The sequence below is a fragment of the Podarcis raffonei genome, chromosome 9 (genome assembly GCF_027172205.1).
Source record: "Podarcis raffonei isolate rPodRaf1 chromosome 9, rPodRaf1.pri, whole genome shotgun sequence".
Taxonomy (NCBI): domain Eukaryota; kingdom Metazoa; phylum Chordata; class Lepidosauria; order Squamata; family Lacertidae; genus Podarcis; species Podarcis raffonei.
This window is the reverse complement of record NC_070610.1, coordinates 74,703,633-74,731,582: the sequence shown is the minus strand read 5'-3', so window position 1 is coordinate 74,731,582 and position 27,950 is coordinate 74,703,633. Positions and strand designations below refer to the sequence as shown.

Genomic DNA, 27,950 nt, shown 5'->3' with positions numbered 1-27,950 from the left:
TATTTATATTTATTTTATTAAGGTTATCTATAGACTGCTGTTCTGGCGAGACGGTGGTCCAAAATGTGGTTGATTGTTTCAAAGTTTTAGCAAATTTAATCCAGCCCATCACAGCCTTCAAATATTTCAAGACCCAATCTACTTTTTGTAGCTTCGACTGGCACGGCGACCTCAAGCCCGCTCAAACTTGCGGCCCTTGGATCTGATGTATGGCTGTGTAGGGTTCCAGGGGGCTTGCCAAAATGCCTGTAAACTTCACAAGCCTTCCTGGGTCCAGTAAGCAGCACAGTTCATTGGCCCTTGGGGGCAGCCATGGCCAACAGGTCAAAAGTTATGATCTGGCCACCAGCTTTCGGGATGCGGGTACAGGCTCCTTGGGTCACTCTCAGGGCACAAACCTTCATTTTGGGGATTTCATGGATGCGAACATCATCGGTCACTGTACCCACCACGACAGCAGTTTTGTTCTCCTGGCCTGGGAGCGTCATCTTATGGGTCATGCGGGAAATGGACAGTGGAGGCCTGTTGGTATGGCTCATAAAGAGCCGTTTCAGAATCACCTTGTTGAATTTTGCATTGGTCCGTCGAGCAAGAAATCTGTAGAACTTGACCAGGAGGCAAAGGTAGATATCCTGACTCTTAGGCTCTTTGCATCGAAACTTCCGGTCCTTCTTGTGGTGTATGTCGAAAAAAAAGCGTTTCAAAGTTTTGTCACTGGGTGTGTGGCAGACTCACCGAATGGGATATCTGAGTGTCATGGACTGGTAGGATCGGAGGGAGGAACCAGCTGGGGAACCCCCAGGGAAGAAGGCTCAGAGCCCGGGGTGGAGGTGGGACAACAACGGGTCGTCAAAGGGAGAAGACTCAGAGGAGGTGTCAGAAGCTGAAGAGGCAACAGGGCTTAGTGAGCTGGGAGAGTCTGTGGCAGAGAGAAGTCCAGAATTGGAGGCAGAAGCTGAAGCAGGAGAGGAGGAATGCCCAGAGGCAGAGATGAGTCTGGCTGGTGAAGAAGTCCAGGGGTCTTCCCCTCCTGACAAGCTCTCCTTCCCTTGGTCTCCCAGAACCACCAGCAGAGGCCTAAAATGGGCAGAGGAGAGACTGCCTGTACACAAGCTCAGTCTTAGATTGCTTGGGGGAAAACCCTGGAGACAAGGGGCCTTGCGCAGCTGTGGGAAGGCAGGGACCTTCTGTCTTGGCCACTGATTCTAGCAGGGATGAGCTGTTGTGCTCAGGAGGCCTGACACTCAACCAAGTCTGTGCAGATAGTGATTTTGCTAATAAAGAGTTAACTCCAACTTGCATGGTGTGATTTACTGCTGGCTCGCTCTTGACACTGAGTTTGCACACCAGTCTTCTCACTTTTGGAAAACTAGAAGACCCAGGAGGACATCAGCTGATGTCTACCTACCCAGAAGTGCAACTGATCAGCTCTTTGAGGAGGCAAAGGCAGCCTTTGTGCTGGGAACCTTTTCATATAGGAACAGGTTTCGCTGATAAGACAAAATAAACGACTCTGGGTTTTTTTAAAAAACCAAACAAGCACCGATATGGCTGGGAACACCTGCTGAAAACATCAGGCCTCTCTCACCTGGTTCTGCTAACTCTGCCTCTGCCCGTCAAGGACCGCAAAGGCCGTCTATAGAAAACTGGTGCGGGTTAGGAGCAGAAGAAGAGCTTTTCAGGTCAGGTCAAATGCCATCTTGTTGAGCATCCTATCCTCACTGTGGCCACCCAGATGCTTGTGCAAGCAGGACCCGAGCACAAGAGCAGCGAGAGGCTGGTGCAGAGTCACACCCAGTGAGCATCATGGCCGAGCGGGGATTCGAACCCTGGTCTCCCAGGTCCTATTCCGACACTGCAGCAACTGTGCCACACTGGCTGTAAATACTGGAATAGTGATTCACATTGGAAAAGCAACTTTTAAAAGGCTGGTGTGTGGAAAAGCCAGAGAAGCACAGTATTCAGAGAAAACAAAGCACGTATCCCTTGGGCCTGCTAGTCTTCCCCAAAGTATTGCTGCAAGACATAAGAAATTGCCAAGGGGCCTTTTGTTTTTGAGTGTGGAAAACACAGGAGGTTTCCTGCAAGCAGAGAGAGAGAGAGAGAGAGAGAGAGAGAGAGAGAGGAGAGGCTGACATTACCTTCTAGGTGGTTCTGATCTTAGGGTGCATTCAGAAGAGGACTTACTCTTTTAAGGAGGTTGCTGAGATATATCACAAATGGGTCATGGGCAGTGTTTGTTTTTTAATTTGCTAAATTTCCCTCGGTAATGGTCAATCTGGATTTGATGGTGGAGGGGCAGGGAACAGGCGGGTACAGTCATACCTTGGGTAAAGGACACTTCAGGTTGCGTTTTTTCAGGTTACGGACCGCCAAAACCCGAAAGTACCGGAATGGGTTACTCCCGGTAACCACCTAATTTGCACTTTCTGAAACAATATGAGAACTGAAATGTAGCCATCCTTTGAAATTTGCACTTCTCTTAATTTTGGGAATGTAGCATCGCAAACAACTAACCAACCAACTGACTGACAAAAAATTACATATGATCGGGACAAGTATACTGTACATAAAAATGAAAACATTAGAGAAAACAGCACTTGTAATGCATTTGATTATAGATAATCACATGCAAAAAAAAAAGTGCTATTAGGAGAAAGTCACACCAAAATATTGGTGAGTTTTTATTAGGTTTTAAAAAAAATATTATTGTTGTTATTAACAAAAACCCTGCAAATTGCAGAAATGTTGCATTATTTTTAGACTGTTTAAATGGTTTCAGAATATTGTACCTTTGTTTTTTGTTTTAAAATTGTCCATCTGGTGCTCTGGGCTCCTTTGGGGAGGAAGGGCGGAGTATATATATTCAGTAAATAAATATTGCAAAATATACACGTTTTAATGCATACTTTCCCCCAGCAAGGCCAAACGCAGCAGATTTTCTTTAAAATATGCAGCACCACAAAAAGAGATACACTGTACTTTCCGGGGACAGATTTCCCATATCTGCGCCTCGCATGCTCCACATTTATTTGTTTTTAAAATCTCTGTTTGAGCACCTGCGGAGAACAGCTCTCGCTGCCAACCACATTTGGCACCCGTTGGATATTCTGGAAGGTGGCCAGGTACCTGGCAGACCCCCCCCTCCAGCTTGTTCATGATGTACCCAGCTAGCATCACGCTTGAGCTGCTGTCACCCACAGCCAAGAGCTGCTTTCTATCAATGCTCAGCTGACAGGCCCTGAACAGTGGGAGCGGTGCATTAGCAAAAGATCAAACACAGCTCAGGAAAGGGCAACCCAAATGCCCGAGCAATGAGGGAGAAGCAGCTGCCATTTGTCTCCCCCTTGCCACCTGGGGATGCTTTCTGCAGTTCTCAACCCAGTTCAAAAGAAGCATCGTGGACTTGGAAACGGTTCAGGGGAAAAAAGGCAAACGACATGATCAATGGGATGGAGCAACTCGCTTCTTAGGCAAGTTTGCAGGGGCTTTTGTGTTTAGGTGAGAGAGAGGAGATAAAGGGGTATAAAATTACCAAAAAGTGTACATGTGTGCACAGGGGAATTCTGTCTGTCTTGCGACAGTAGAAATTGAGAACGTCCAAGAAGCTGAATGATGGAAGATCTGGGAGCTGCAAAAGAATTGTATGAGCATCATTAAACTATGGACTTTACTATCACAAGGGGGAAGTGATGGCCACCAATTTGGGTGGCTTTGAAAGAGGATGAGATAAATTAATGGAAGAGGTGGCTATTAATGGCTCCTAGCTGCAATGTCTTTGTTCTCCCATTTACCGTGGGATGGATGCTGTTGCACTCAGGTTCTGCCAGGGACATCTGGTTGGCCTCTGCAAGAACAGGATGCTGGACCAGATGTGTTCAGCCTTATGGGGGTGTATGTGAGAATATCGATTGTTGCAGCACTTGTTTCAGAAGACACTTCACAGGGAGTAATAGATGCACAGCCCTACATAAATTCAAGGGTGTGTTTTGTGCACGGAGCTTTATGTTCCATCTGTTTCGCCTTCATAGTTTCTCTCTCTCTTTCACACACACAAATGTGCAATGGACTGGTTGGATGCAAAGTATTGGGGGGTGGAACCAGCTGGGGAACCCCAAAGAGAAGAAAGCTCAGAGCCCAGGGGTTGGTGGTGAGACGACAATGAGTGGTCAGAGGGAGAGGACTGGGAAGAGGAGGTGTCGGAAGCTGAAGAGGTAACAGGGCTTAGTGAGCGGGGAGAGTCTGTGGCAGAGAGCAGCCCAGAATCAGAGGCAGAAGCGGAAGGAGAGGAAGGCCCAGAGGCAGTGATGAGTCCGGCTGGTGCAGAGTCACAGGTGTCTCCCTCTCCTGCTGCGAACATCTCCCCCCACCCCATGTCTCACAGAACTAGAAGAGGCATGAAAAGAGCGGAGGAGAGGTTGGCTGCACACAGGCACAGTCTCTGATTGCTTGGGGAAAGCCCTGGAGAGGAGGAGACGTAGACGGCTGTGGGGAGGTGGGGATTTTCAGCCTCGGCAACTGACTCATGGGGCAAGACCTACCAGGGATGAAGTGCTCTGCTCATTAGGCCTGACAGTCATCCAAGTCTGTGCAGATCGTGCTCTTGAGAATGAAAAGTTAAGTCCCAACTTTCATGGTGTGATTTACTGCCTGCTCACTCCTGACAATGGGCAAACATTTATGGTAATGTTGCCTACTGCATCCCTTCCCACCAAAAGTATACAGTGGTACCTCGGGTTAAGTACTTAATTCGTTCCGGAGGTCGGTACTTAACCTGAAATTGTTCTTAACCTCAAGCACCACTTTAGCTAATGGGGCCTCCTGCTGCTGCCGCGCCGCTGGAGCACAATTTCTGTTCTCATCCTGAAGCAAAGTTCTTAACCTGAAGCACTATTTCTGGGTTAGCGGAGTCTGTAACCTGAAGCGTATGTAACCTGAAGCGTATGTAACATGAAGTACCACTGTACTCTGCTCCTGCAACAAGCTCTTTTTCAAAACTTCCAGGCAGCTAAGAATGTTCATAAACTTTCCACGGCTCCTTGTTAAACTCATTTCAGTATACTGAAACAAGAGTTCTTACAGAAAAGAGCTACGGAGGTTTGTGAAAACTGCAATCTGCATGTGTTCTTAGGTTTCCTCTATCCCACTTGCTGTTGCTGAGTTTGTTTTTCCCAAAATTAAACCGGCAAACACTTTCCCCCCTCAATGTCTTAGCATGCATTGTGCTCTGCCCCCTTAGTGGCTCTGCAACCACAGTTCAGATTATCCCTTAAGAGATTACCCAAAGCTGGCTTTGACTTTCCGAACGGATATATAGATAAGCAGCCACAGATTCCACCACTCCGCTGTTATTTCCAAAATCTGCCTTTATTTACAGTTCAAGTCAAATCACATGCAAACGTTCCCCTCCCCCCACCCTCCCCGCATTTAAGAATAGCGATTAGCAAAAAAGATGCATTAGAATTTTAAAATAGCAATTAAATATACAAAAATATAGTTTACAAAATAAAAACCCAGCATGTTTTCTTTGTGTCTTTTCTCTTAAAAAAAAAAATTCTGCTGCAGAATTTTATTTATTTATTTTAGTGTACAAATGTCTCCTCCAGGAGGACTTCTAAGGTTCATAAACTCTCTCTCGAGTCACACACTATTTACAAAAAGAAGACCGCGGCAGGTGGGACAGGAAGAGATCAGGCTGAACCCGGATGGACGAAAACAGTAAAAGGCTACTGAAAGTCATGCCATACTAAGAACCGGCTATTGGAAATTTGCCCCTATTATGGAAGGACCGGGAAGAACAGTCTGTGCCATTTTATTTTATTTTTAGCAAAAAGGGAACCTCGCGCTGTACAACGTAATACTGCAAAATCCCTTTCCTGTGTCTTTTGAACAAGTGCGGACACAGAAACAAAACACACTGCCCAAAAGGGGGTTTGGGGATAGCATCCTGCCTCCTTAAGAGACCCCGAAACAATCTGCGCAGGTAATCTTGGAAATGGACCTCTCCACCGTCAGAACTTTCTCTGGCCAGAAACTTGCTTAAAAAATATTATTTTCACAAATCGATAACGGAACATGAATTGGACTGCAACCTGCGCTGACAGGTTATCTAGTGGACAATTACTTTTGAACAAATCCAATGAATTTTCTATGTTCGGGTACGTTGAACTATATTTGCTTGGTGCCTTAGCGGCTGACAAAGTTTAGATTTGGGCTGATGGAATTGAAACACCCGTTGGAAAATGGAGACTAATCAATGGCTACTGGCCATGATGGGAGACCCTCTGGGTCGAGAGACAGGAGGCCCACTGAGGCTCCGCAGTTGCTCACGAACTGCAACGGGAGAGAGGCTTATCACCCTTACGGCTCCCCAGAAGCATCTGGCTGGCTGCTGTGGGACACCGGAAGCTGAACTAGAAGGGTCTTTGGTCTGATCTAGCAGGCCTCTTTTTCAGATGACTCCCCACCCCGCCAAAAGTCTGCGCTCAACTCTACGCAAAGCTGCTAAGAAGCTTGCAGAGTCCAGGGTTCGTAATAGTTGCCATTTTTATTTTGAATTCCAATCGGGTCTAGCTTCTACGCAGGCAAATGCCCTTCTGCACTCAAACCTGGTTAAAAAAGGGATTTGCCGCATTGTGGGATTTAAAAAGGGGACCCCCCCCGTTGCCGAATCCAAAAGGCTGCTAAGCTGCCTCCTCTGTGGCTTTTCCTTGCTTCAGAGTTGTCCATTAACATGACAGGAATCTGTGTGGTTTGCTTCCCCCCGCCTCCCTCCCGGGGCACTTAAGGAATTGTTTTCTGAGGCAGGAATCAAGCCAGTGTGGATCTCAAGCGCCTAGCAGGACCCTGGTGGACGTTGGCCTGACTGGTAACCAAATAATCTTCTGTGCGTCGCCGCTAGGCCTCTAAGCACCCACTCTTCCTTTGGAGAGCTGGGCTCTGCTCTCGCTCTCCGTCCCACAGCGTACGAGAGAGTCACACGGACTGCTGCTGCGGATTGTTCTGCAAACAGGCCAGGCCCTTGCCTTGTTCTGTTCCGGAAGCCACAGGCAATTCGGTATGAGGTAACCACTGAGCGGCAGAATCTCGGGGCACGGTTCCCATTCCACCCGCAGAAAAAGGACCACGCGGGGTCTCTTCGATCCTGAGGCGCAAAGGGTGCGCCTCACATCCCTCGCTCTGGCATGTGTGCAGCTCAATCCAAACGTAGGCGCCGGACCTGCGCGTGTCCTTCGTAAAGTGCTCTTACGGAAAGAAAAAGGGGGTCGGAAGGAAGAAAGGAAAAGGCCGAGCCCGGAATGGCCTCTTCTCGTCGCACCGGCGGTGGTCTCGGCGCTGGGGGTGTTTCTGCGGTCCAAGCACCTTCCCCCTCCTTCAAGTGTGTCCTGGGAGCTCCTCGCGAGATGGAAGAAGCCCCGGCGGAGGCCCCGAGGCCGTAAGCAGCAGGTTCAGAGAGCGGGACGTCTCTGGGCGGCAGGCTGCGCCCCAGAGAGGCTCGCGGGGAGCTATACGATGTTGGCCGCCCCAGGGAGGGGCTCTTGGGGGAGTCCGTGGGCATCCGGCTTGCTGTGGAGTTGCGCCAGCTGCAGGACGGCCATGTTGCAGAGCGGGCAGACTTTGCGCACCTCCAACCATTTGATGAGGCACCTGTGGCGGGGAAAGAAAGCAGCCCCTTCAGTATAGGCAGACTTCAAGCTAGGAATATAGCAGAATGGAATGGAATGGAATTTATTATTTATACTCCGCCCATCTGGCTGGGTTTCTCCAGCCACTCTGGGCGTCTTCCAACAGACTATTAAAATACAGTGGTCTGTTAAACATTAAAGCTTCCCTGAACAGGGCTGCCTTCAGATGTCTTCTAAAAATTTGGTAGTTGTTCTTCTCTTTGACATCTGGTGAGAGGGCGTTCCACAGGGCAGGTGCCACTACCAAGAAGGCCCTCTGCCTGGTTCCCTGTAGCTTTGCTTCTTGCAGTGAGGGAACCGCCAGAAGGACCTCAGTGTCCGGGCAGAACAATGGGGGTGGAGACGCTCCTTCAGGTCTACTGGACCGAGGCCATTTAGGGCTTTAAAGGTCAGCACCAACACTTTGAATTGTGCTCGGAAATGTGCTGGGAGCCAATGTAGTAACCCAAATAAAGCAGTGGTTTTCAACCAGTATGCTGCGGCAACTTGGGGTGCCTTGAATGATGGTCAGGGGTGCCCTCTTTCCTTGCCCTCTCGCATTTCTGCCTCCCAAAGGCTTGTGGGGCTGTTTGTTGCAGCAGCCCTGGCTGCAAGCTCCCCAGGCGAATGGTGCCTCTGGGGCTGGCCAGGGGGTGCTGGTTGCCAGGAGCTGAGGTGCCCTCAGAGTAGGCAAGCAAGCGGACATGGGAGTTGAGCCTGCCAGTCTGCCAGCCCTTGGTGTTGGGAATGGACAGACAAGTCCCAGGGCCCTGTGGGGCAGCGTGAGGAGGCTCTTCTCTTTGGGGGCAGCTCAGAGACCAGGGATGGTACCAGTGGTTGCCCAGAGGACTCCCAAGGAGCGGGGAGAGGAGAGGAGGCTGAGGAAACACTCCACAAGGGCAAAGATCTTTTTTGGTAAGTCACTTTGAGTTGCCTGTGGCAAAAAGAAAAACCCTAATAAATTTAATAATTGCAAACCCACCCTGCTTGGATTTGAAACTGCCTTATACTGCATCGGACTGCCAGCCTCTTGGCTTTGTTGTCTTTCTTTCTGAGCACTGGCACCCACAATCCTTCCAGCTGGCGTTGCCAGGGGAAGGAGCTTGGCACTTTCTGCAGGCAGCGCTGATGGGGCCTGGCTCTGTTTATCGTACATGACAAGGGATGCTCCTAATGGATGTCCCCATGGCCTGGAAACAAAGGGAAGGCTTTCTCCTCTGCCGCCACCACCATTACAGGACCTGGCTCTTAAGATTGTGGGTGCAACCCTCGAGGGAAACCAGGAGCCACAGTCCTCACGGCCGAAGGTCCATCTGCAGAGATGCTCCCTTCTGCTGCTCCTCCAAATTTACAGGCTGCCCGCAGCCCCAGGGGTTTCCAAGAGAGGCCGGAGGCCTTTGCAAACATTTCTCCCCGGACCATTTTGCACACTTACTTTCTGTGGAAGGCGTGTTTGCATGGGCAGATTCCCAGCTCATCTTTGGGCTTGAACTCCTCCAAACAAACAGCACAGATCTGAAAGGGGGGGGGGGAGAGGAGCAAGGGGAGGAAGAAGAAAGGTCAGTTAGACAGGGGAGGAAAAATATTTTGCATTCAGAACCATGGAGTTGGAAGGGACCTGAGGATCTGGTCCAAGCCCCTGCAATGGCAACCCAGCCAGATGGGTGGGGAATAATAATAATAATAATAATAATAATAATAATAATAATGCTGCAAATTCCTGGTTGGATTAGATGATCCTCAAAGTACCTTCCAGCTCTACAATTTGATGATTCTAACCTTGGCATTATCAGCAGCGCACTCTAGCCAACTGAGCTATCCAGGGATAATAATAACAAATTTTATTTATACCCCGCCCTCCCTGGCCAGAGCCGGGCTCAGGGTGGCTAACACCAATAAAATCACAGTAAAAACATAATGGTGGGGGGACAGGACACCAAAAAAAAAAACACACACAAAATTTAAAATACAGGTTAAAATGCAATTTAAAATGCAGCCTCATTTTAAAAGCAGCTGATAAATCAAGACCATAAGGGGAAGGAAACGTAAGGGTCAGACTGAGTCCAAACCAAAGGCCAGGCGGAACAGCTTTGTCTTGCAGGCCCTGCGGAAAGATGTCAAGCCCCGCAGGGCCCTAGTCTCTTGTGACAGAGCGTTCCACCAAGTCGGGGCCAGTACTGAAAAGGCCCTGGCCCTAGTTGAGACCAATCTAACCACCTTGCGATTTGGGACCTCCAAGGTGTTGTCATTTGTGGACCTTAAGGTCCCACGTGGGGCATACCAGGATGATGGACTCAGATAGATTTCAAAAGAAGAAATGATGTTATGTGCACAGGAACAGTCCTACTGGCTGCAGCTAATATATTTATATTTGCCAGTTGGAGGCAGCAATGCTTCGGAGTCCTAGTTGCTGGAAACTGCAGGAGGAGAGAGTTGGTCTTGTGTTCGAATCCCGATTTCTGGTTTCCCACAGACAACGTTGAGAACAGGGTGCTGGACAAGATGAGCCGCTGGCCTGATCCTGCAGGCTGTTCTTAAAAATATGTGTTTGAATTGCTATTGCTGCATTGGAAGAAGAGTTTTGACGCTACAAAGTGAAAATGTTTTCGACTGGATTAAAATGTCAGGATGCCAGGGACTGTGTGGGAGATAATTTTGGTAAAATAAAAATAAATGAAATTGTTTGAAGGCACCCATAACTGTGCTGGCTCCTGGACTGTCCTGATTTATTTAAGTTGAAATTTACCAGAAATGAGAACAATCCCAGTTCAGAAAAAAACACCTTTGTCTCCAATATCTGAGATTCCTGCATTGCAGGGGTTGGAATAGAGGACCTTTAGGGACCCCTAATTCTTTAGGGACTCTGCAATTCTACAAAAAGGACTGGAGGGAAATGTGCCCGAGTCAGAGACAATTCTTTTGAGAAAGGTACAGAACTTTCCAGCCTCCTCTAAGGCCTGCTGGGACTCTCCACCCAGCAGTAAGGATTTATAGCCTATAAAAATAACCTCTCCAGCTGTGTGGCAACTGGCAGTTGCATAACCAAACTTGCTTTTTTTTCTTTTTTGGCTTTTTTCCCCTCCGAGCAGAGCGATAACGGTGTCAGGTTTGTGCTGCTGAAAGTCCGGCCTTCTGAGCACGCATACCGGGGCTCCAGCACACTCCCCACTTCCCTCCAAAATTTAAATTTAGAGCCCCGTAACTCATTCCATCAGCGCCAATGGCGCCACAGTAATTGAGGAGGCTTTCGACTTCTCTTTCCCTCCTCGGCTCGATGTCTCTTCCCACCTTGCCAGATTTCAAGCGTTACAAGAGATTGAAAACATCCTTGCTGAGCTCAGGAAAAGGTCGAAAGGAAGGTCAATAGGAGTATAGCATCTAGATCAAGGGAAGTAATAGTGCCACTGTATTCTGCTCTGGTCAGACCTCACCTGGAGTACTGTGTCCAGTTCTGGGCACCACAGTTCAAGAAGGACACTGACAAACTGGAACGTGTCCAGAGGAGGGCAACCAAAATGGTCAAAGGCCTGGAAACGATGCATTATGAGGAACGGCTAAGAGAGCTGGGCATGTTTAGCCTGGAGAAGAGGAGGTTAAGGGGTGATATGATAGCCATGTTCAAATATATAAAAGGATGTCACATAGAGGAGGGAGAAAGGTTGTTTTCTGCTGCTCCAGAGAAGCGGACACGGAGCAATGGATCCAAACTACAAGAAAGAAGATTCCACTTAAACATTAGGAAGAACTTCCTGACAGTAAGAGCTGTTCGACAGTGGAATTTGCTGCCAAGGAGTGTGGTGGAGTCTCCTTCTTTGGAGGTCTTTAAGCAGAGGCTTGACAACCATATGTCAGGAGTGCTCTGATGGTGTTTCCTGCTTGGCAGGGGGTTGGACTCGATGGCCCTTGTGGTCTCTTCCAACTCTATGATTCTATGATTCTATTCTATGATTCTAAGGTGACCCAAGTGATGCCTAATTTCATCGGCAAAGGAAGGAGGCAAGATTCCAGACTTCACAAGGCTCTTCTTTGGATGGAAAAGAGAGCCCCTGACTTATTTTTGGAGAAGGCTCTGCATTATTCACAAGGGAAGAGCACAGCTTACGTGACAGAGCTCTGGAAATTAGATGGGTTTCATGTCTTTGTTGGCACTAAGTTGGTTCTGATTACAGTCGTACCTCGGAAGTTGAACGGAATCCGTTCCGAAATATTGTTTGACTTTCAAAATGTTCAGAAACCAAGGCGTGGCTTCCGACTGGTTTCTGGTTGTGCAGGCACACCGGAAACAATAGTGGAAGCCGCGCCAGACGTTCGGCTTCCAAAAATAGTTCGAAAACCGGAACACTCACTTCTGGTTTCTGATTGTTTGGGAGCTGAAACGTTCAACTCCCAAGGCATCTGGGTGCCGGTAAGACTGTATATTTAGCGTACTATATTATATATATATATTACTTTCTTTACATTTGCACTTTTCTGTCTTTTCACTTTAGTTTCTATAACTGAAATTATTTCTTTTCTTTTTTGTTTAATTTTTTCTTTATACTTTTCATTTTACAACCAACACAAAACAAAGATTAAAATCAGTATGATGCAACTGAAATGTTCTTAAACAAATATTATTAATGATAAAGTTAGTTCTGTATCTATTTAACTGCCATGACTCCTCTTCAACACCCCCCCCCAAATATATCCTGGAAGCTGGAAATTGGGGTGGGTGTTTAGAATTCTTTGATGGGAGACAGCCAATCTCTCACAGAACTACAGTTCCCAGAGCTTCTTGGAGGGGCGGAATCAAGATTAAGGCAAACTGGGGCTGTGCTATAGATCTGCCTGGTGGCTAGTGAAGGGCAAATCTGTCCATTTCATTTATCTCAATTTCTCATTCCCCCCCCCCCAACCTTAAATTCAGTTCTCCTTGTTTCCACATCAGTTTGATTTTCTTCGTGGGTGACAAAGCCAACTTACCTCATGTAGGTTGAGTTCTTTGACTTTTTCCTTTAGAATAACCTGCAAGGGGGGGAAAGAGAGAAAGAGAAAGAGAAAAAAGAGAGAGAGAGAGAGAGAGAGAGAGAGAGAGAGAGAGAGAGAGAGAGAGTTAGAAAACAGAGGTGCCTGTACTTGTGCAAAAAAACCCCCACACACAACGAAAACAAACATTGCAAAACAGGGGTTGAATTCTTGTAAGATGCACGCAAGCCGGACGACACAGCAGACCTTTGCTCCCAAAGCCTTGACTTGCAAAGGTTGAAAAGCAGTACCAGAATGAAATCTGCCCCACTGGGTATGCTAAAAAGGCCCCCACAAACGTATCATCAACTTATAGAAACAGAAAGGGAGGGGGGAAGAGTTGAATGCATCGAATGGGCTCCATGCAGTGCTTTTTTTCTGGGGATGACGACAGGCAGGCATACGCATACCCCTAAATATTTTTGTGCATCTTTGTACTTTTGTCCATTTACTGTATTTATTTTCCCTGATTTGAACTATAAAATGGCGATTTTCCTGAGTCAAAATGAGAATACCCCTAAACAGTTTTTTTAGGGGAAAAAAGCACTGCCCTCATGGTATCATGATTCAGGTAGGTAGCCGTGTTGGTCTAATGCAGTTGAAATATATATAAAAATAAAACAAATTGTCCAGTAGCACCCAGTTAGTTCTGGGTATAAGTTTTCGTGTGAAGTGTGCATGCACACGAAAGCTTATACTAAGAATAAACTTGGTTGGTCTCTAAGGTGTTACTGGACGATTCTTTAATTTTTTAAAAATATATTTCCATGGGATCATGAAAGAGAAGGTGAAGTGCAATTCTATGCATGTTTTGCTCAGGAGGAATTCCAAGGCCCTGTTTGCACATGGAGCTTATCTGGACTGCAGCTAGTACCACTGCTTCCCTCCCACAAACACACACACACACACACACACACACACACACACATATATATGGAGTCATACCTCATGTTACGTTTGCTACATGTTACGTTCTTTCAGGTTACGTCCTGCGGCGACCCGGAAGTACCGGAAAGGGTTACTTCTGGGTCTCGCTGCTCGCGCATGCGCAGAAGTGCAAAATGACGTCACGCACATACGCAGAAGTGCCAAATTGCAACCTGCGCGTGTGCAGACACGTCACGCTCTTTTCATGTTGCGAACAGGCCTCCGGAACGGATCCCGTTCGCAACCAGAGGTACCACTGTATAAGTTTCTGTTTTACTATTTCTAATACTCATTTTACATCCTTAAGATATCAATGACTTCCCTTCTTCTCTTTCCATGGTTCATTTAACATATCACAAATCCCTCCATATTTTACAAAAACCTCTCTCTCTCTTTCCAGAAAAACCTTCTCTTGAACGCTGAGTTGGAGCAAACATTAATTGGGCTTTCCGTGAACTAATGTTTGCTCCGATTCAGCGCTCAAGAGCGGGTTTTCCCAGGGAAAGCGGCAAGGCAAACGAAAAACCACTTGCCCCTATGCTTTCTAGGCACAGGATGAGTGGAAGTATGGAAGACCCCTACAGCAACCTTGGATGAATGTAAATGAGCTGAAGTGCAGAGCTTGTGTTCAGCAGAGTTATTCCGTTCACAGAAAGACTTCTCCTTCTTCTCTCCCTCCCTGACAGGGCTGGACATTATATGCTTTCCAACAACATAATGTATCGCCAGCTAAACCCCAACATATTACGATGTCAGAAAGGACACACACACACAGAGTGATTTGTGATGCATTGCCAGGCCAATTCTTTTGAAACGGTTATCACGATGTGGTCCAGAAACCGTTACCAGACGATGTATCAATATATCGCCCAGCCCTGCTCCCTGGAAGACACACTGTTCTGTTCTGGGGTTGTCCCAAACACTCCAGATGAAAATTGCATTGGCTGGGGAAAGGGAGGATGGGGAGAGGAGAGGGAAAGGAACTTCCACTGCGGAAATGGAAATTATTAAGTTAGCTGGACGTCTTCACTGGATACAACCCCAGGTTCCCAGAGACAAGATGGCGGCTCCTTGGCTGCTGGCAGCCAAACCATGGTTTGGCCTAAGTGTTGCGTCCAAACTCAGGCTTTTGCTTTATGTCAAACCACAGTTTACAGAACAAACCTCAGCTACAGTTTGTGGTTTGGGCAGGGAAGGATAAATCAGGTACGGGTGTGTCAGAGTCGCTCCTAGTTAGCCCTGCCTTCATCGTGGTTTTTATCCTTGGTGGTGAATTCTAATTTGGAAGCTCCCTGGGGCAGGGGTCAAATCTTATTGCTTGTTTGTCTGCAAAGGGCTGAGAGCACCTGAGATGTTTTGCTCACTTGCCTGCAGCCTGAAAACAATTTTGCCTTTTAGTTGCAAGTGAAAGCTCAGGGAAGCTTTTCAACTATGCCCTGATTTGAAATTTGTCAGGGCGACCGGGTGGTAGCGACATTGGCGGCAGGGGACAAAGAGAAAGAAAAGCTTACCTGTTTGTAGGCATAAAGCTCTTTGTGGGCTTGGTGTCGAAGCCTAGAAAACAAAGAAGAAGATGTTTGAATAGGAAGAAGGTACAGTAGATAAAAAACACAAAATGGAACAACAATTCTTGCATTGCAGAGGGTTGGACTCTACAATTCTATGACTCTAACAGCACATCAGAATCGCCACCCTTGGGAACAGATCACACCAGATAGTCTCTTTTAGGCCTGCTCTGTCCAAATGAAAACTGAGTAGTGAAAGGCTTACTGGACTCTGCCACTCGTACGCAGGAAACCGAACACTTTGCAAGTTGCCAACGCTATGCAAAAACGCAAAGGAAAAATGAATAACGTTTTTGTAGATTTGCCTCCATTAATAGCACACTCAACCCTTTCTGAGTTCAAAGGCAGAGATCTGTAAGCAAACAGGCAGCACATTTTGGAAGGAAAGGAAGCTCATAGGAACCTGACAGTTTGCAACAGGGGTAAAGGTGGTGAAAAGAAAAGTAAAGAAAAGAAATATCTGCCTGATATAATTATCCTCTCTGCTTTTTATTCCATGGGCTCTTGAATTCTTAAGAATACCGCAAACAAGTTTTAAGACCAGGAACTTGTTTTTCCTGCTATAAATACTCCTGGGTGGTTGTTTCAATTGTGGTTTTTTTTTAAATAACTAATGGGGAAAAAAGACCTATGCAGATTGGTGTTCAAATTGGTACTTCTGTTTTCTTTTTCTTTTTTTAAAAACGTTTCTGCTTCAGCCCTCGCTTTGACCTAAAAGAGGAACCCGCTGTCTTTCCACCCCACCAGATCCCAGTGGCGCTCATCACAGGAGCCTGAGATTCCCACACACAGATTCTGCCCCTCGGGATATTCTCCTTGGGACCAGTTGAAATAAGGTTGGGAGAACCCTTAGCCATCCCAGATGTGCCAGACTTCGAATCCCATCAGCCACAACCCAGTGTGGTCCATGGTCAGGGATGATGTGAGCTGGGCTTCTTTTTAAACAACATCTGGAAGGCTGGAAGTTCTCCATCCCTGAGTTAAACAAAAATGCTAAAGGACCGAAGCGGCCTCCTTTATCCCAAATTCTGCTGGCACTCATGGTTGTCAGCTCTGGCTTAGAGTCAAAATAGTTTAGGGCATGCACAGGTCGAGCTCATCATAGGAGGATAATAATAATAATAATAATAATAATAATAATAATAATAATAATCTCCTGCCCATTTGACTGGGTTTCCCCAGAGGATGGCATCTCTGCAGTAGACACAGAGGAATAATCCACGCTACTACAGTGGTACCTCGGGTTAAGTACTTAATTTGTTCCGGAGGTCCGTTCTTAACCTGAAACTGTTCTTAACCTGAAGCACCACTTTAGCTAATGGGGCCTCCTGCTGCCGCTGCGCCGTCGGAGCACAATTTCTGTTCTCATCCTGAAGCAAAGTTCTTAGTCTGAGGTAATATTTCTGGGTTAGCGGAGTCTGTAACCTGAAGCGTATGTAACTTGAAGCGTATGTACCACTGTACATATCAAAATCTTCCTTTGTGTGAAACAACCGGTCCAGCCTTCTTGCTGATGTGCTAGCTTTCTAATGCAGGGGGTTATTGACAAAAGGAAGCGAGCCTCCCGGTACATTATGTGGTGGAGCTATCTCACGAAGTCCATGCCATGCATTGCCCCTCAATGTCTCCAAAAAGCCCATTCACAACCCACGGTGGCAATCGACGGAGAAATATGCTGCCCAAAAGGAAGAATGGAGATCTGTGCAGTGCTTTCAGATACGATGCTCTTTTTCTATATGAACGAGCAGAATGCAATCTTTGTAGATGGGAGTCGCCCGAGCCTTGGTGCCGCGACAGCGCATAATTATGTATAAATAACTAGATTTAACAGGGAAATAGAAACGGCATCTATGTACATCGCGGGACGGAGAGATACTGCATCTTTGGCCTTGCAAGAGGAACAACAAACGACTTGTTGGATCTGAGCTGAAAACAAAGACACTCAACCAATAGTTTTGTGTTCTAAAATGCTGTTGATGGCTATGCTTTGGCCAAAAAGGCGTTAGCTGCAACATGCGAATGTCACAGAGCTGGAAGAGAGCATTGCCACTGGGGTGGTGGTGCAAATTCAAAATCAGCCCAAGACCCCCGAGTGGACCTCATAACAGTGCCCTTCTTCAAGGGAAAATTGGATGTTGAATGTCTCTACTTGACAACACTTACATCAATTAGTTGGTTCGCTTAATCGGTCTAAAAACTTTTTCATCAGCTAGAAAGGTGCTGCAATTAATTAAATTGCTTTTAAAAAAAAGAAATAGTAATAGAAAACTATACTTAGGTCTATTTTAAGAGGCATTTCCCCCAATCAACCTGCCCTCCAAATCAGAAGAAAACCCACGTCTAAGGTGATGACGACTGTGACAAACCGGTGCAAAATCTAAAAACCAAAGGAAGAATGACTTTTGTTTTAGAACTATCGTTTTCCCCCTCACGTGTACTTTTAAGTGACAAGAGCCAGTGTGGGGTCGCTGTTAAGAGTGTCACACTAGGGTGGCACTCTGTTCAATTCCTCCCTCGGCCATGAAATTTAGTGGGTGACCTTGGGCCAGATGCAAACAACCTCGGAAGGTTGTTGTGAGAATAAAAGGGCTGTGGGGAGGACTCAAGTACGCCACCATAAGCTTCCTGGAAGAATCGCTAACTAAATTAAAAACCCACACAACCAACTGGCTAAGATTTGTTTAAATCAGCCAACACAGCTACATGAAGGAACCTGCACCCAGGCAATACTGGGAAAATACAATTAAACCAGGTGGAGGGACTCTGGCTCTCCAGATGTTGCTAGACTACAACTCCCATCGCCCCCGGCCACTGGCCATGCTTGCTGGGGCTGATGGGAGTTGTAGTTCAGCTGGAGGGCTAAAGGCCCCGCATACACAGCTGTCTATGGAGACGCAGGTCAATTCTGTGTCCAGGGCAGCTGTTTATCAGCTCCATCTGGTACGCAGGCTGAGACTCTATCTGCCCACAGACTGTCTCTCCAGAGTGGTGCATGCTCTAGCTATCTCCCGCTTGGACTACTGCAATGCGCTCTACGTGGGGCTACCTTTGAAGGTGACCTGGAAACTACAACTAGTCCAGAATGCGACAGCTAGACTGGTGACTGGGAGCGGACGCTGAGACCATATAACACCGGTCTTGAAAGACCTACATTGGCTCCCAGTATGTTTCCAAGCACAATTCAAAGTGTTGGTGCTGACCTTTAAAGCCCTAAACGGCCTCAAAGGCCCAGTATACCTGAAGGAGCGTCTCCACGCCCATTTTTCTGCCTGGATACTGAGGTCCACTGTATAACTGAAGTAGCATCTCCACCCCCATTGTTCAGCCCAGACTCTGAGGTCCAGCGCCGAGGGCCTTCTGGTGGTTCCCTCGCTGCAAAAAGCCAAGTAACAGGGAACGAGGCAGAGGGCTTTCTCGGTAGTGGCACCTGCCCTGTGGAACGCCCTCCCACCAGAGAGGGCGTTCAAAGAGAAAAACAACTACCAGACTTTTAGAAGACATCTGAAGGAAGCCCTGTATAGGGAAGCTTTTAAAGTTTAATGGGTTATTGTATTTTAATATTCTGTTGGAAGCTGCCCAGAGTGGCTGGGGAAACCCAGCCAGATGGGTGGGGTATAAATAAAATAATAATAATAATAATAATAATAATAATAATAATAATAATAATATATTTGCATGCTCTTTTGGGTTTCTCAAGCCTACTCTCAATCCTGTATCAAGAGGTGCCAGAACCGAGTTCCGGTGAGTTCTGAAGCTTTCACTTCCATTTAGCCACAGATTAATCTTTGTTCCAACAACTCGGCTACAACAAATGCTAACTGTTGTTCCTTTAAACGACTCAGCTTTAAAGCCCATCGTTCCAAGTTAACTATGGTTTGTTTGAAACAAGCTAAGATCAACCAGTTTCTGGGCCATCTCTGGTAGCCCAGAGATGTAAAGAAGAGCAAGTCCCTACCAGAGAAGAATGGCAGATCAAGTTGATGGACTATGCCGAAATGGCTAAAATGACCAGAAGAATCAGAAATCAGGAAGTCCAAAATTTTAATAAGGAATGGGGGAAATTTATAACTTATCCTAAAGACCATTGTAAACAGCAGGATTGGAATATCACTTGTAGTTTAATAGTGAATTTTGTTTTTTTTTTTATAATATTTTTTATTACGTTTCTTTCCAAATTTTATACATTACAAACAAGGAGTTTACAAGAAACCATTTTTTTTTTTTTTTAACAAAAATCCCAAATTGGACTTCCCCACCCCTTCCGATTCTGCGTTCTTTATATTAACAATGTCAGCAATTTGTTACCTTATGTCATACCTTATTGTAACTTTTACATGTTATGTATCTATATTCAATGTATTATGTCAGAATTTTTATACCTTTAAAATAAACGTAACATGTTCAATTTCATATTATCTCCTTTTCTCTTTTATCACTTAGTTTACTATTTACTTAATCATAATTGCTAAAGCGTATCATTTTCAAATCATGCACCGTCTTAAGATTCATACAGTTTGTAATACTTTTGCAAGTAGTCTTTAAACTTTTTCCAGTCCACCTCAATTGTTTCTACATCCAAATCTCGGATTCTGCCGGTCAGTTCAGCTATCTCCATATAGTCCATCAACTGCGTCTGCCATTCCTCCAGCGTGGGTAAATCTTGTGTCTTCCAGTTCTTTGCGATGAGTATTCTTGCTGCTGTACTAGCATACATAAACAAAGTTCTGTCCTTCTTTAACACTTTCTGGTCTACCATGCCCAACAGGAAGGCCTCTGGTTTCTTGGGAAAGGTATACCTAAATACCTTTTTCAACTCATTGTAAATCATTTCCCAGAAAGCCTTAACCTTTGGGCATGTCCACCAGAGGTGAAAGAAAGTCCCCTCTGCTTCCTTACACTTCCAACATTTATTGTCAGACAGGTGATGTATCTTAGCTAACTTGACTGGGGTCATGTACCACCGGTATATCATTTTCATAATGTTTTCCTTCAAGGCCGTACTGGCCGTAAATTTCATTCCGGTGTTCCATAACCTTTCCCAGTCTTCAAACATAATGTTGTGTCCAACATCCTGTGCCCATTTAATCATAGCAGATTTAACTGTCTCATCCTGTAAATTCCACATAAGCAGCAAGTTATACATTCTAGATAACAGCTTTGTCTTTGGTTCTAACAATTCTGTCTCTAGTTTCGACTTTTCCACCTGGAAACCAACTTTTTTGTCCATTTTGAAAACCTCTTGAATTTGAGCATAATGTAGCCAGTCTCGCACCTTATTTTTTAGTTTGTCCTGGCTCTGCTAATAGTGAATTTTGGATACAATGGAGAGATAAAAAGTTTGGATTATTATAAAAGACGCAGGAGGAAATGATTAACAATAGGACCCACAAAGGGGTGGAGGGAAGTCCAAGAGATGTTATATGTTGGCCATGTGACTCTAAAATTTTAATTTGAAAAACCATATATATAATTTTATTTTTATATATAATTTTATTTTTATTTTTATTTTTTTAAAAAAAGGATCAACCACAGTTTACTGGTTTGTATCACAATAGTACGATTCAACAAGAATGGAAGTACAAACTCCTCTTTGTGGCCACGAAGGAGGGAGACAGACATGGTGGGGTGTGACGAAGTCATGTGTTAGTGTGACTCAGTCTCATCACACTAAACTATAGCTTGGAGTGGTGGCCAAATAGTGTCTTTCTCTCTGATGGGTGCAAAACATACAGTCCACCACTGCTGAGCTGATAGTTTAGAATATCAATCTTTGTGCAAGCTGTGTCACAATAGGAGCTAATCCCACACAATAAAATCCCTTTGTTCCTGACCGCCGCCAAGAGCCAGAATATTGCCTGTTGAATGAATACCCGCTGGACTTAGCCTGCTGTTTTGGTGGCCGGCATGCAGACTTTCTTAAAGCTAAACACACACCCTGCAAATATCCTACTCCAACCTGTTTAGTCTGCGCCACTGAATATTCAAACTTCCCAAGTGGCAATTGGTTTGGAAAGGGCTGCCTTTTCCCACTTTGTTCAGATTAACAAGTTGAGCCTGTTTCATCGACTAACCTCTGAACCGCGCCGCTTGGAGAGGTGGGCGGGGAAAAAAAATACAGACAATTTCTTAACCACAAGTATGCAAGTTATTTGCAGGAGAGGGAGAGAGAAAGGGAGAGAGAGATAGATGCCCTGAAGTGTTAGAAAGAGCAAATTCCTTAAAAAGCTCGCTTCCGCATCCCGACAGCTGTGAAAGGGAGACGGCAGGTTCATGCGCGAATCACCAAATGGAAACTATTTTCCCTGTGCACCAGGAAAAGACACATTCAAAAAAAATGAAGCTTCTCGAAAACCAGAAAATCGCTTTTCTGAACCAGGATCCTCAGGACTGCTTAGAACAGAGGTAGACAACGTGGTCCCCTCTGGATGTTCCTGGACTCCAGATCCCATCAGTCTCAGTCATCCTGGCCAACGGCCCAGGAGTGATGGGAACTGGAGTCTGTCAACATTAGGACGGCACACTGTGAGCTGCGCACGTCAAAGGAACACTTCCACTCTGCCGGTGGAAACCTCGGAGCAAAGTTCTCCTAAGCCAGGGAGTTGGGAGACAAAAATCGCCTGCTCTCTCTAAAGGCAGCAGGATTTGGGGAAGACTAAAAGGAACCCACTGGCAAGAAGCCAGCCTCACAGAGGGGGTGCCTTACACACAGGAATCTGAGACATTTCCTTGCATCTGCCAAGCGGAACACAACCTCCTTCTTTCCGAATGGCGAATGGCCGGCCTCTGCCACCAAGGTGGGTGTACTCTAGCCTTTGGCACCTCCCGCCACGCAGTCCCCAGGCAGCCTGTCTTCGGAATAGAGCGGCCTTTGCCCACCTGTTGCTCTTCTGTGTCCTTACCTGATCAAATAGCAGCAGAAGAGTAAGCTCAGGATGAAGACAAAGATGGCCGTGCCGAAGACCACAATGTATATGTTGAGAGGCAGGTTCTGAAATCCAATGTTTGGCATCCTGAAACTGTAATGCTGGAAATCTGAGCTCATGGATGGTCTGGCAAGAAAAACAAAACAAAAAACAAGGCGGTGAGAATTCTGAATTATTGTTTCCTGGAAACAATATACCTTTGATTTCAACGAATCCCAAAGTGGATTACAACATTGTTTTTTAAAGAGAAACGCAATGAAAAGTGTGGGATGGGCAATTAGCAAGAAGATGCCCTCTGTAGTATCACACCAAACAAGCAAATCATCATAAATGCTCATTGTCGTATAACTGTCTCATCACTGTATAACCTCCCTGCAAACAAATCAGAGCGAATGCTCAATAAAGACCAGCTATAGTCTAACCCAACGTTTCCCAAACTTGGGTCTTCAGCTGTTTCTTGGACTACAGTTCCCATCATCCCCATCCCAGACTGGGAGAGGCTGCTGAGACCATATAACACCAGTCTTAAAGTATCTACATTGGCACCCAGTACGTTTCTGAGCACAATTCAAAGTGCTGGTGCTGAGCTTTAAAGCCCTAAATGGCCTTGGCCCAGTATAACTGAAGGAGCATCTCCACCCCCATTGTTCAGCCCGGACACTGAGGTCCAGCGCCAAGGGCTTCTGGCGGTTCCCTCACTGCGAGGAGTGAGGTTACAGGGAACCGGGCAGAGGACCTTCTTGGTAGTGGCACCCGCCCTGTGGAACACCCTCCCTTCAGTTGTCAAGGAAATAAACAACTATATGACTTTTAGAAGACATCTGAGGGCAGCCCTGCTTAGGGAAGTTTTTAATGCTTTGTTGTGTTTTTAATATTCTGTTGGCAGCCGCCCACAGAGGCTGGCGCAACCCAGTTTAGATGAGTGGCATACAAATACAACAACAACAATTCAGGACCAGTAACAGTGTTCCGCTGTTGTTGTTCCTAGAGATAAGCTAGGTTTGAACACGTGGGGTATATAGCTGCATACAGTGCTTCTTTTTTGGGGGGGATTTCGCAGGGGTACGCATACCCCTAAACATTTTGTGAATCTAAGTTTGGCCTCATTGAGGGGCAGTATTTCAATATGAGTAGGAAAATGAGAGTACCCCTAAACATTCTTAAAGAAAAAAAGCACTGGCTGTATAACTGTCCCACAGTCATACTGGAACAAATGCTCAATAAAGTCCGTATGTAGTCTAACTGAGTAAGCAAAGCAAATCAGGACGAATGCTCAATAAACAGAGAATAAGCCTGGAGGAGCCCAGAGGGAGAAATAAGGCAGTTTCCAAGCTACCTTCGCCATAACTTTGCCACAAGGCGGAGTTAACCAAGTCCCTCCCTTCCTCAGCCTGCCCCCACTCCCAAAAAAGAGACAACATGGAGGTTTGTGTAGATTAGGGATCAGCAAACTTTTTCAGCAGGGGGCCAATCCACTGTCCCTCAGACCTTGGGGGGGGGCGGACTATATTTTGGGGGGGAAATGAACGAATTCCTATGCCCCACAAAGAACCCAGAGGTACATTTTAAATAAAAGCACACATTCCACTCATGTAAAAACACCAGGCAGGCCCCACAAATAATCCAGAGATGCATTTTAAACAAAAGGACACATTCTACTTATATAAAAACATGCTGATTCCCAGACTGTCTGCAGGGCGGATTTAGAAGGCTATTGGGCCGGATTTGGCCCCTGGGCCTTAAGTTCCCCTACCCATGGTGTAGTTGCTAAATGCAAAGCAAGTTTGTCCACCTTGAGAAAGGCTCACGACTCCAGTGCCAAGCCAAGCATCGCGGAGGCAACACTGACCAAAGAAAGCAGAGTGGCAAAACTTTTGCCACCTTCTTTTTTATTTGATCTTCTCGATTCTGCCTTTCCCTCCCCAGACATTCACCCAAGCAGCCCTCCTAAGAGGCTCTTCGGACAATTCCGGCACAATTAGGACTCACATGCTATGCGGCATCGGAGCGGTGGGTCGGACACGAAAGCAAAATGGTTAAAAAACGGACGGGGAGAAAGTTTCCTTCTAAGCGGCTGCTGGCTTAAGATGAATAATGCTTTTTGGCAGAAGCGAGAAACAGCCCTCTCATCCGGCAGAAATTCCCTCTTGGAAGACCCAGCCTCCGCAGCTCAACTTGGCAGATCTCCAAGGCTCTGAGCTGATCCCTGCCTTGGCTTGGTCCCGCAGAGTGATCCTATAGGCAGAGAGCAGTTTCCCCTTTTGGTTTCCAGGCGTGGCTTCCCTATCGTGGCTTTTATTATGTTTGGCTTTGAAGGGGAGGAGATTTCCATTGAGCATGTGGCAGAGAGAGAGGAAAATTACAAGCGTCACAAGAATGGGCTTTTTGCAATTTTCACACGGCGCTCTTCGCCCCCCCCCCCGGGACACCCCAGCGCGGAGGCTGCACAGCTGCTTGGCAGCTTTCAAGCTCTTTTATAAAAAAAAACTTGCAAAAGATGGGAGAGGTATCTTTTCAATACGAGCGCAAGAACATCAAGAGGTACTGAGGACAATCGTAGTTATGATGCAAAACAGAGATTTCCAACTCTGACAGATGTGAAAGATCAGAAAAGAGAAAGGCTTGTGCTGAAAATGAGAGGAGATTTAGTTTGTCTCAAATTAGACGTAACTTAGTTTGAGAACTATTGGATTTGAGCAGGCATAGGCAAACTTGGCCCTCCAGATGTTTTCAGCCTACAACTCCCATGCACCTTAACAGGACCAGTGGTCAGGGATGATGGGAATTGTAGTCCCAAAACATCTGGAGGGCTGAGTTTGCCTATGCCTGGGTTAGAGTGTCGGATGAGGACTGGGAGACCAGGGTTCAAATCCTCGTGCGACAGCAGAGCTGCTGGGCATGTCGCAAAGCTCAGAACTTGCGAGACCCCAGCCCCGCCCTGACTTAGCTTGTATCTTTGCAAAATCTGTGCCGTGGACGGCTTTGTGAATTTAAGAACTGTTCCTTGAGATGGAGGGTGGCTCAGTCTTGGGACACCTGTCCTGAATGCAGAAGAACCCGGGTTCAATCTCTGCAGGAGAACCTGGTTTCGATTCCTGGAGGGCTGCTACCAGGAATGAACAACATCCTGAGCTCCAGCAGCACATTCATTGGCTCCCAAACAGACCACTCTGCCCACAGGTCCATGTGGTGTAATGGATAGAGTGTTGGACTACGACCCTGGGGACGAGGGTTCGAATCCCCACTCAGCCATGAAGCTGACCTTCAGGCCATCTCTTGGCGTAACCTACTCCACAGGGCTGTTGTAGGGTGAGCAGCGAGAGGAGAGAATGATGTGCCCCGCCTTAAGGTCCTTGCAAGATAAAGGTGATGGTATATACAGTGATCCGTCTGGGATGCATGTTCGCAACCCATGTCTGCGCACGCGTGGGTTGCGATTCGGCGCTTCTGCGCATGCGCAAAGTGTGATTTAGCGCTTCTGCGCATGCGCAACTGCCGAAACTCAGAAGTAACCCATTCTGATCCGTAACCCGAAAAAACACAACCTGAAGCGTCTGTAACCCGAGGTATGGCTGTAAATGTAACTGACAACAAATAAAAAAAGGGGCGGCTCACCAAGTGATGTGCGCAGAGGCAGTGCGATGTAGTGGTTAGAGCGACAGCTCCAGGTGTGGTCATAGAATTACAGAACTGTAGAATTGGAAGGGACCCTGAAGGTCATCCATTCCAACCCCCTTGCAATGCAGGAATATGCAGCTGTCCCATACGGGGATCGAACCTGCAACCTTGGCGTTATCAGCACCACGCTCTAAGCAATGGAGCTACCCAGGTCTGACCAAGGCAGAATACAGCAGGAATATTACTTCTCTTGATGCAACTTAGAATAGGCTTATTGGTTGCTGACCTTTGGGAGCCTTTTCCGTCAAGGAGTGGGCTGAAAAGGCTTTCAACTGCACGGACCCGCATGCCCCCAGCAAAAAAGGAGGAAATGTTTCACCTGGCAGCCAACAGAACAGCCTGTATAATGGAATTCTATTTTTATTCCCGAAGCTTATTCACACACCCACTGCATTTGTACGAACGAGCCTTTCCTGAATTTCCTGAAATTCAGCACGCAAACATGCCCCTAGCCGTTCATGCCCAATTCCGGGACTTCACCTGCTAAGGTTTCTGCAAGTTCATGGTTGAAGGGACACTACCAGGGGAAAGCTGGCGACTTTATCTGTAGGCCAATTTGTGCAAAAGAGAAAGAAAGGAAAAGACGTAGATATTTCATGCGCCACTTTTGATTTTCAGGTAGGTAAAGGAGGAAATAAGACCCTAAGCATGTTTGGAATATTATTATTTTTTAATAGTATCTGATTGGCTGCGTGGGGTATTCCTGTGCAAGGAGGGTTCAAGCACCAAACAGGATGTTGCCAAGCTGCTACTCAGGCAATCATTTGACTGCGTGACGAACTCATGCGGAAAGGTTTGCTTATTCAAGCTGTGTTGAAAAAGCTGTCAACACGGGAAGCATTTTTCTACACTGCTGAAAGCTGGTTCATTGAGACAACTACTCAACATAAAGGGTTTTTAAAAAATGTTGCTGTACAATGCCCTGGTATTTTGCAAGGAGGCGGCATATAAATACTTTTTATTATAAATAGAACAAAGAATCCCCTGTTTATTTACTTATTGCATCTATATCACCTTTTCCTCCTTGCTCTCCCTGTGTTATTCTCACATCAACCCCTTGAGGTAGGTTGCCGGGGGGGGGGGAGACAGACAGCAATGGGCCCAAGGTTGCCTTCATGGCTGAGCGGTGTTTTGAACCCTGGTCTCTCACTGCCATAGCCCGACACTCTAACTGTTACACCACATTGCCTCTCCTGCTTAATGTCGGGGATTCAGATGCTATCTTAAGGGAGTGCTTCTGTTAGGCGAGTGTTACCTTTTCTGGAGAATCGAAACAGGGTCATTTGCTGCGGGGCAATTGAGATTTCTGCCATCCTGATAAAAACTCAGCATGGGCTATGGAGATAGGGCTACTGCAAGCACCTATTGGACAGTGCCAGTGACGCCATTAGTGGAATGCCATTAGTGGGTGTGGGTGGCGCTGTGGGTTAAACCACAGAGCCTAGGGCTTGCCAATCAGAAGGTCGGCGGTTCGAATCCCCACGACGGGGTGAGCTCCCGTTGCTCGGTCCCTGCTCCTGCCAACCTAGCAGTTTGAAAACATGTCAAAGTGCAAGTAGATAAATAGGTACCGCTCCAGCGGGAAGGTAAACGGTGTTTCCGTGCACTGCTCTGGTTCACCAGAAGCGGCTTAGTCCTGCTGGCCACATGACCTGGAAGCTGTACGCCGGCTCCTTCGGCCAATAAAGCGAGTTGAGCGCCGCAATCCCAGAGTCGGTCACGACGGACCTAATGGTCAGGGGTCCCTTTACCTTTACCTATTGGACAGCGCCAGTGACGCCATTAGTGGGAAAGGTATCGCCTGCCCCTCACACTGTTCTGTATCCAACAGGGATCCTGGCCCATTCCCCCTGCAACAAGGATAGTGTGTTGCTGCTGCTACTGGATGAGAATAAAGGTGCGGAATCGAGTTACGGGACTGCTTGGGTTAAGGCCACAGTGCTTCAGCGGACTTTTTTTTACATGTTTACTTCACTCGAGTTTTACCAAGAGAAAAACTAGGTCACTAGCACTGCTGCCTGAATTCCCTGCACTTTATAAACAGTAATGAAAAGGTTGTGGTGTGGGTTAACTGATAGGGATGATTAATTAATTGGGCAAACAAAGATACGGGCAAGCACAGCTCTCTCTCGCGCACACACCTCTTGCACAAAACAAACTCTGGCGAGTAATACTTCTCAGGGGAGAGC

General features: G+C 46.6%; 1 protein-coding gene and 1 pseudogene across 7 annotated transcripts in view; both read right to left on the bottom strand.

Moving 5' to 3' along the window:
• Positions 1-93: 93 nt before the first annotated feature.
• Positions 94-3,177, bottom strand: LOC128421098 (60S ribosomal protein L18-like; annotated as a pseudogene).
• Positions 3,178-6,705: 3,528 nt separating this feature from the next.
• The window catches only part of RNF24 (ring finger protein 24), an 81,310-nt gene continuing 60,065 nt past the window's right edge, over positions 6,706-27,950 (bottom strand). For 6 of the 7 annotated variants that reach the window (XM_053402063.1, XM_053402062.1, XM_053402067.1 and 3 more), the window contains 5 exons: positions 22,060-22,209; positions 15,107-15,149; positions 12,627-12,668; positions 9,100-9,179; positions 6,706-7,647 (listed from right to left, as the gene is read on the bottom strand). In XM_053402063.1, coding sequence (XP_053258038.1) covers positions 7,506-7,647; positions 9,100-9,179; positions 12,627-12,668; positions 15,107-15,149; positions 22,060-22,209 — 457 coding nt within the window. In that variant the 3' untranslated portion in view covers positions 6,706-7,505. Of the gene's footprint in view, positions 7,648-9,099; positions 9,180-12,626; positions 12,669-15,106; positions 15,150-22,059; positions 22,210-24,072; positions 24,348-27,950 lie in introns of those variants that run through there. The other variant, XM_053402065.1, reaches the window with a different exon arrangement.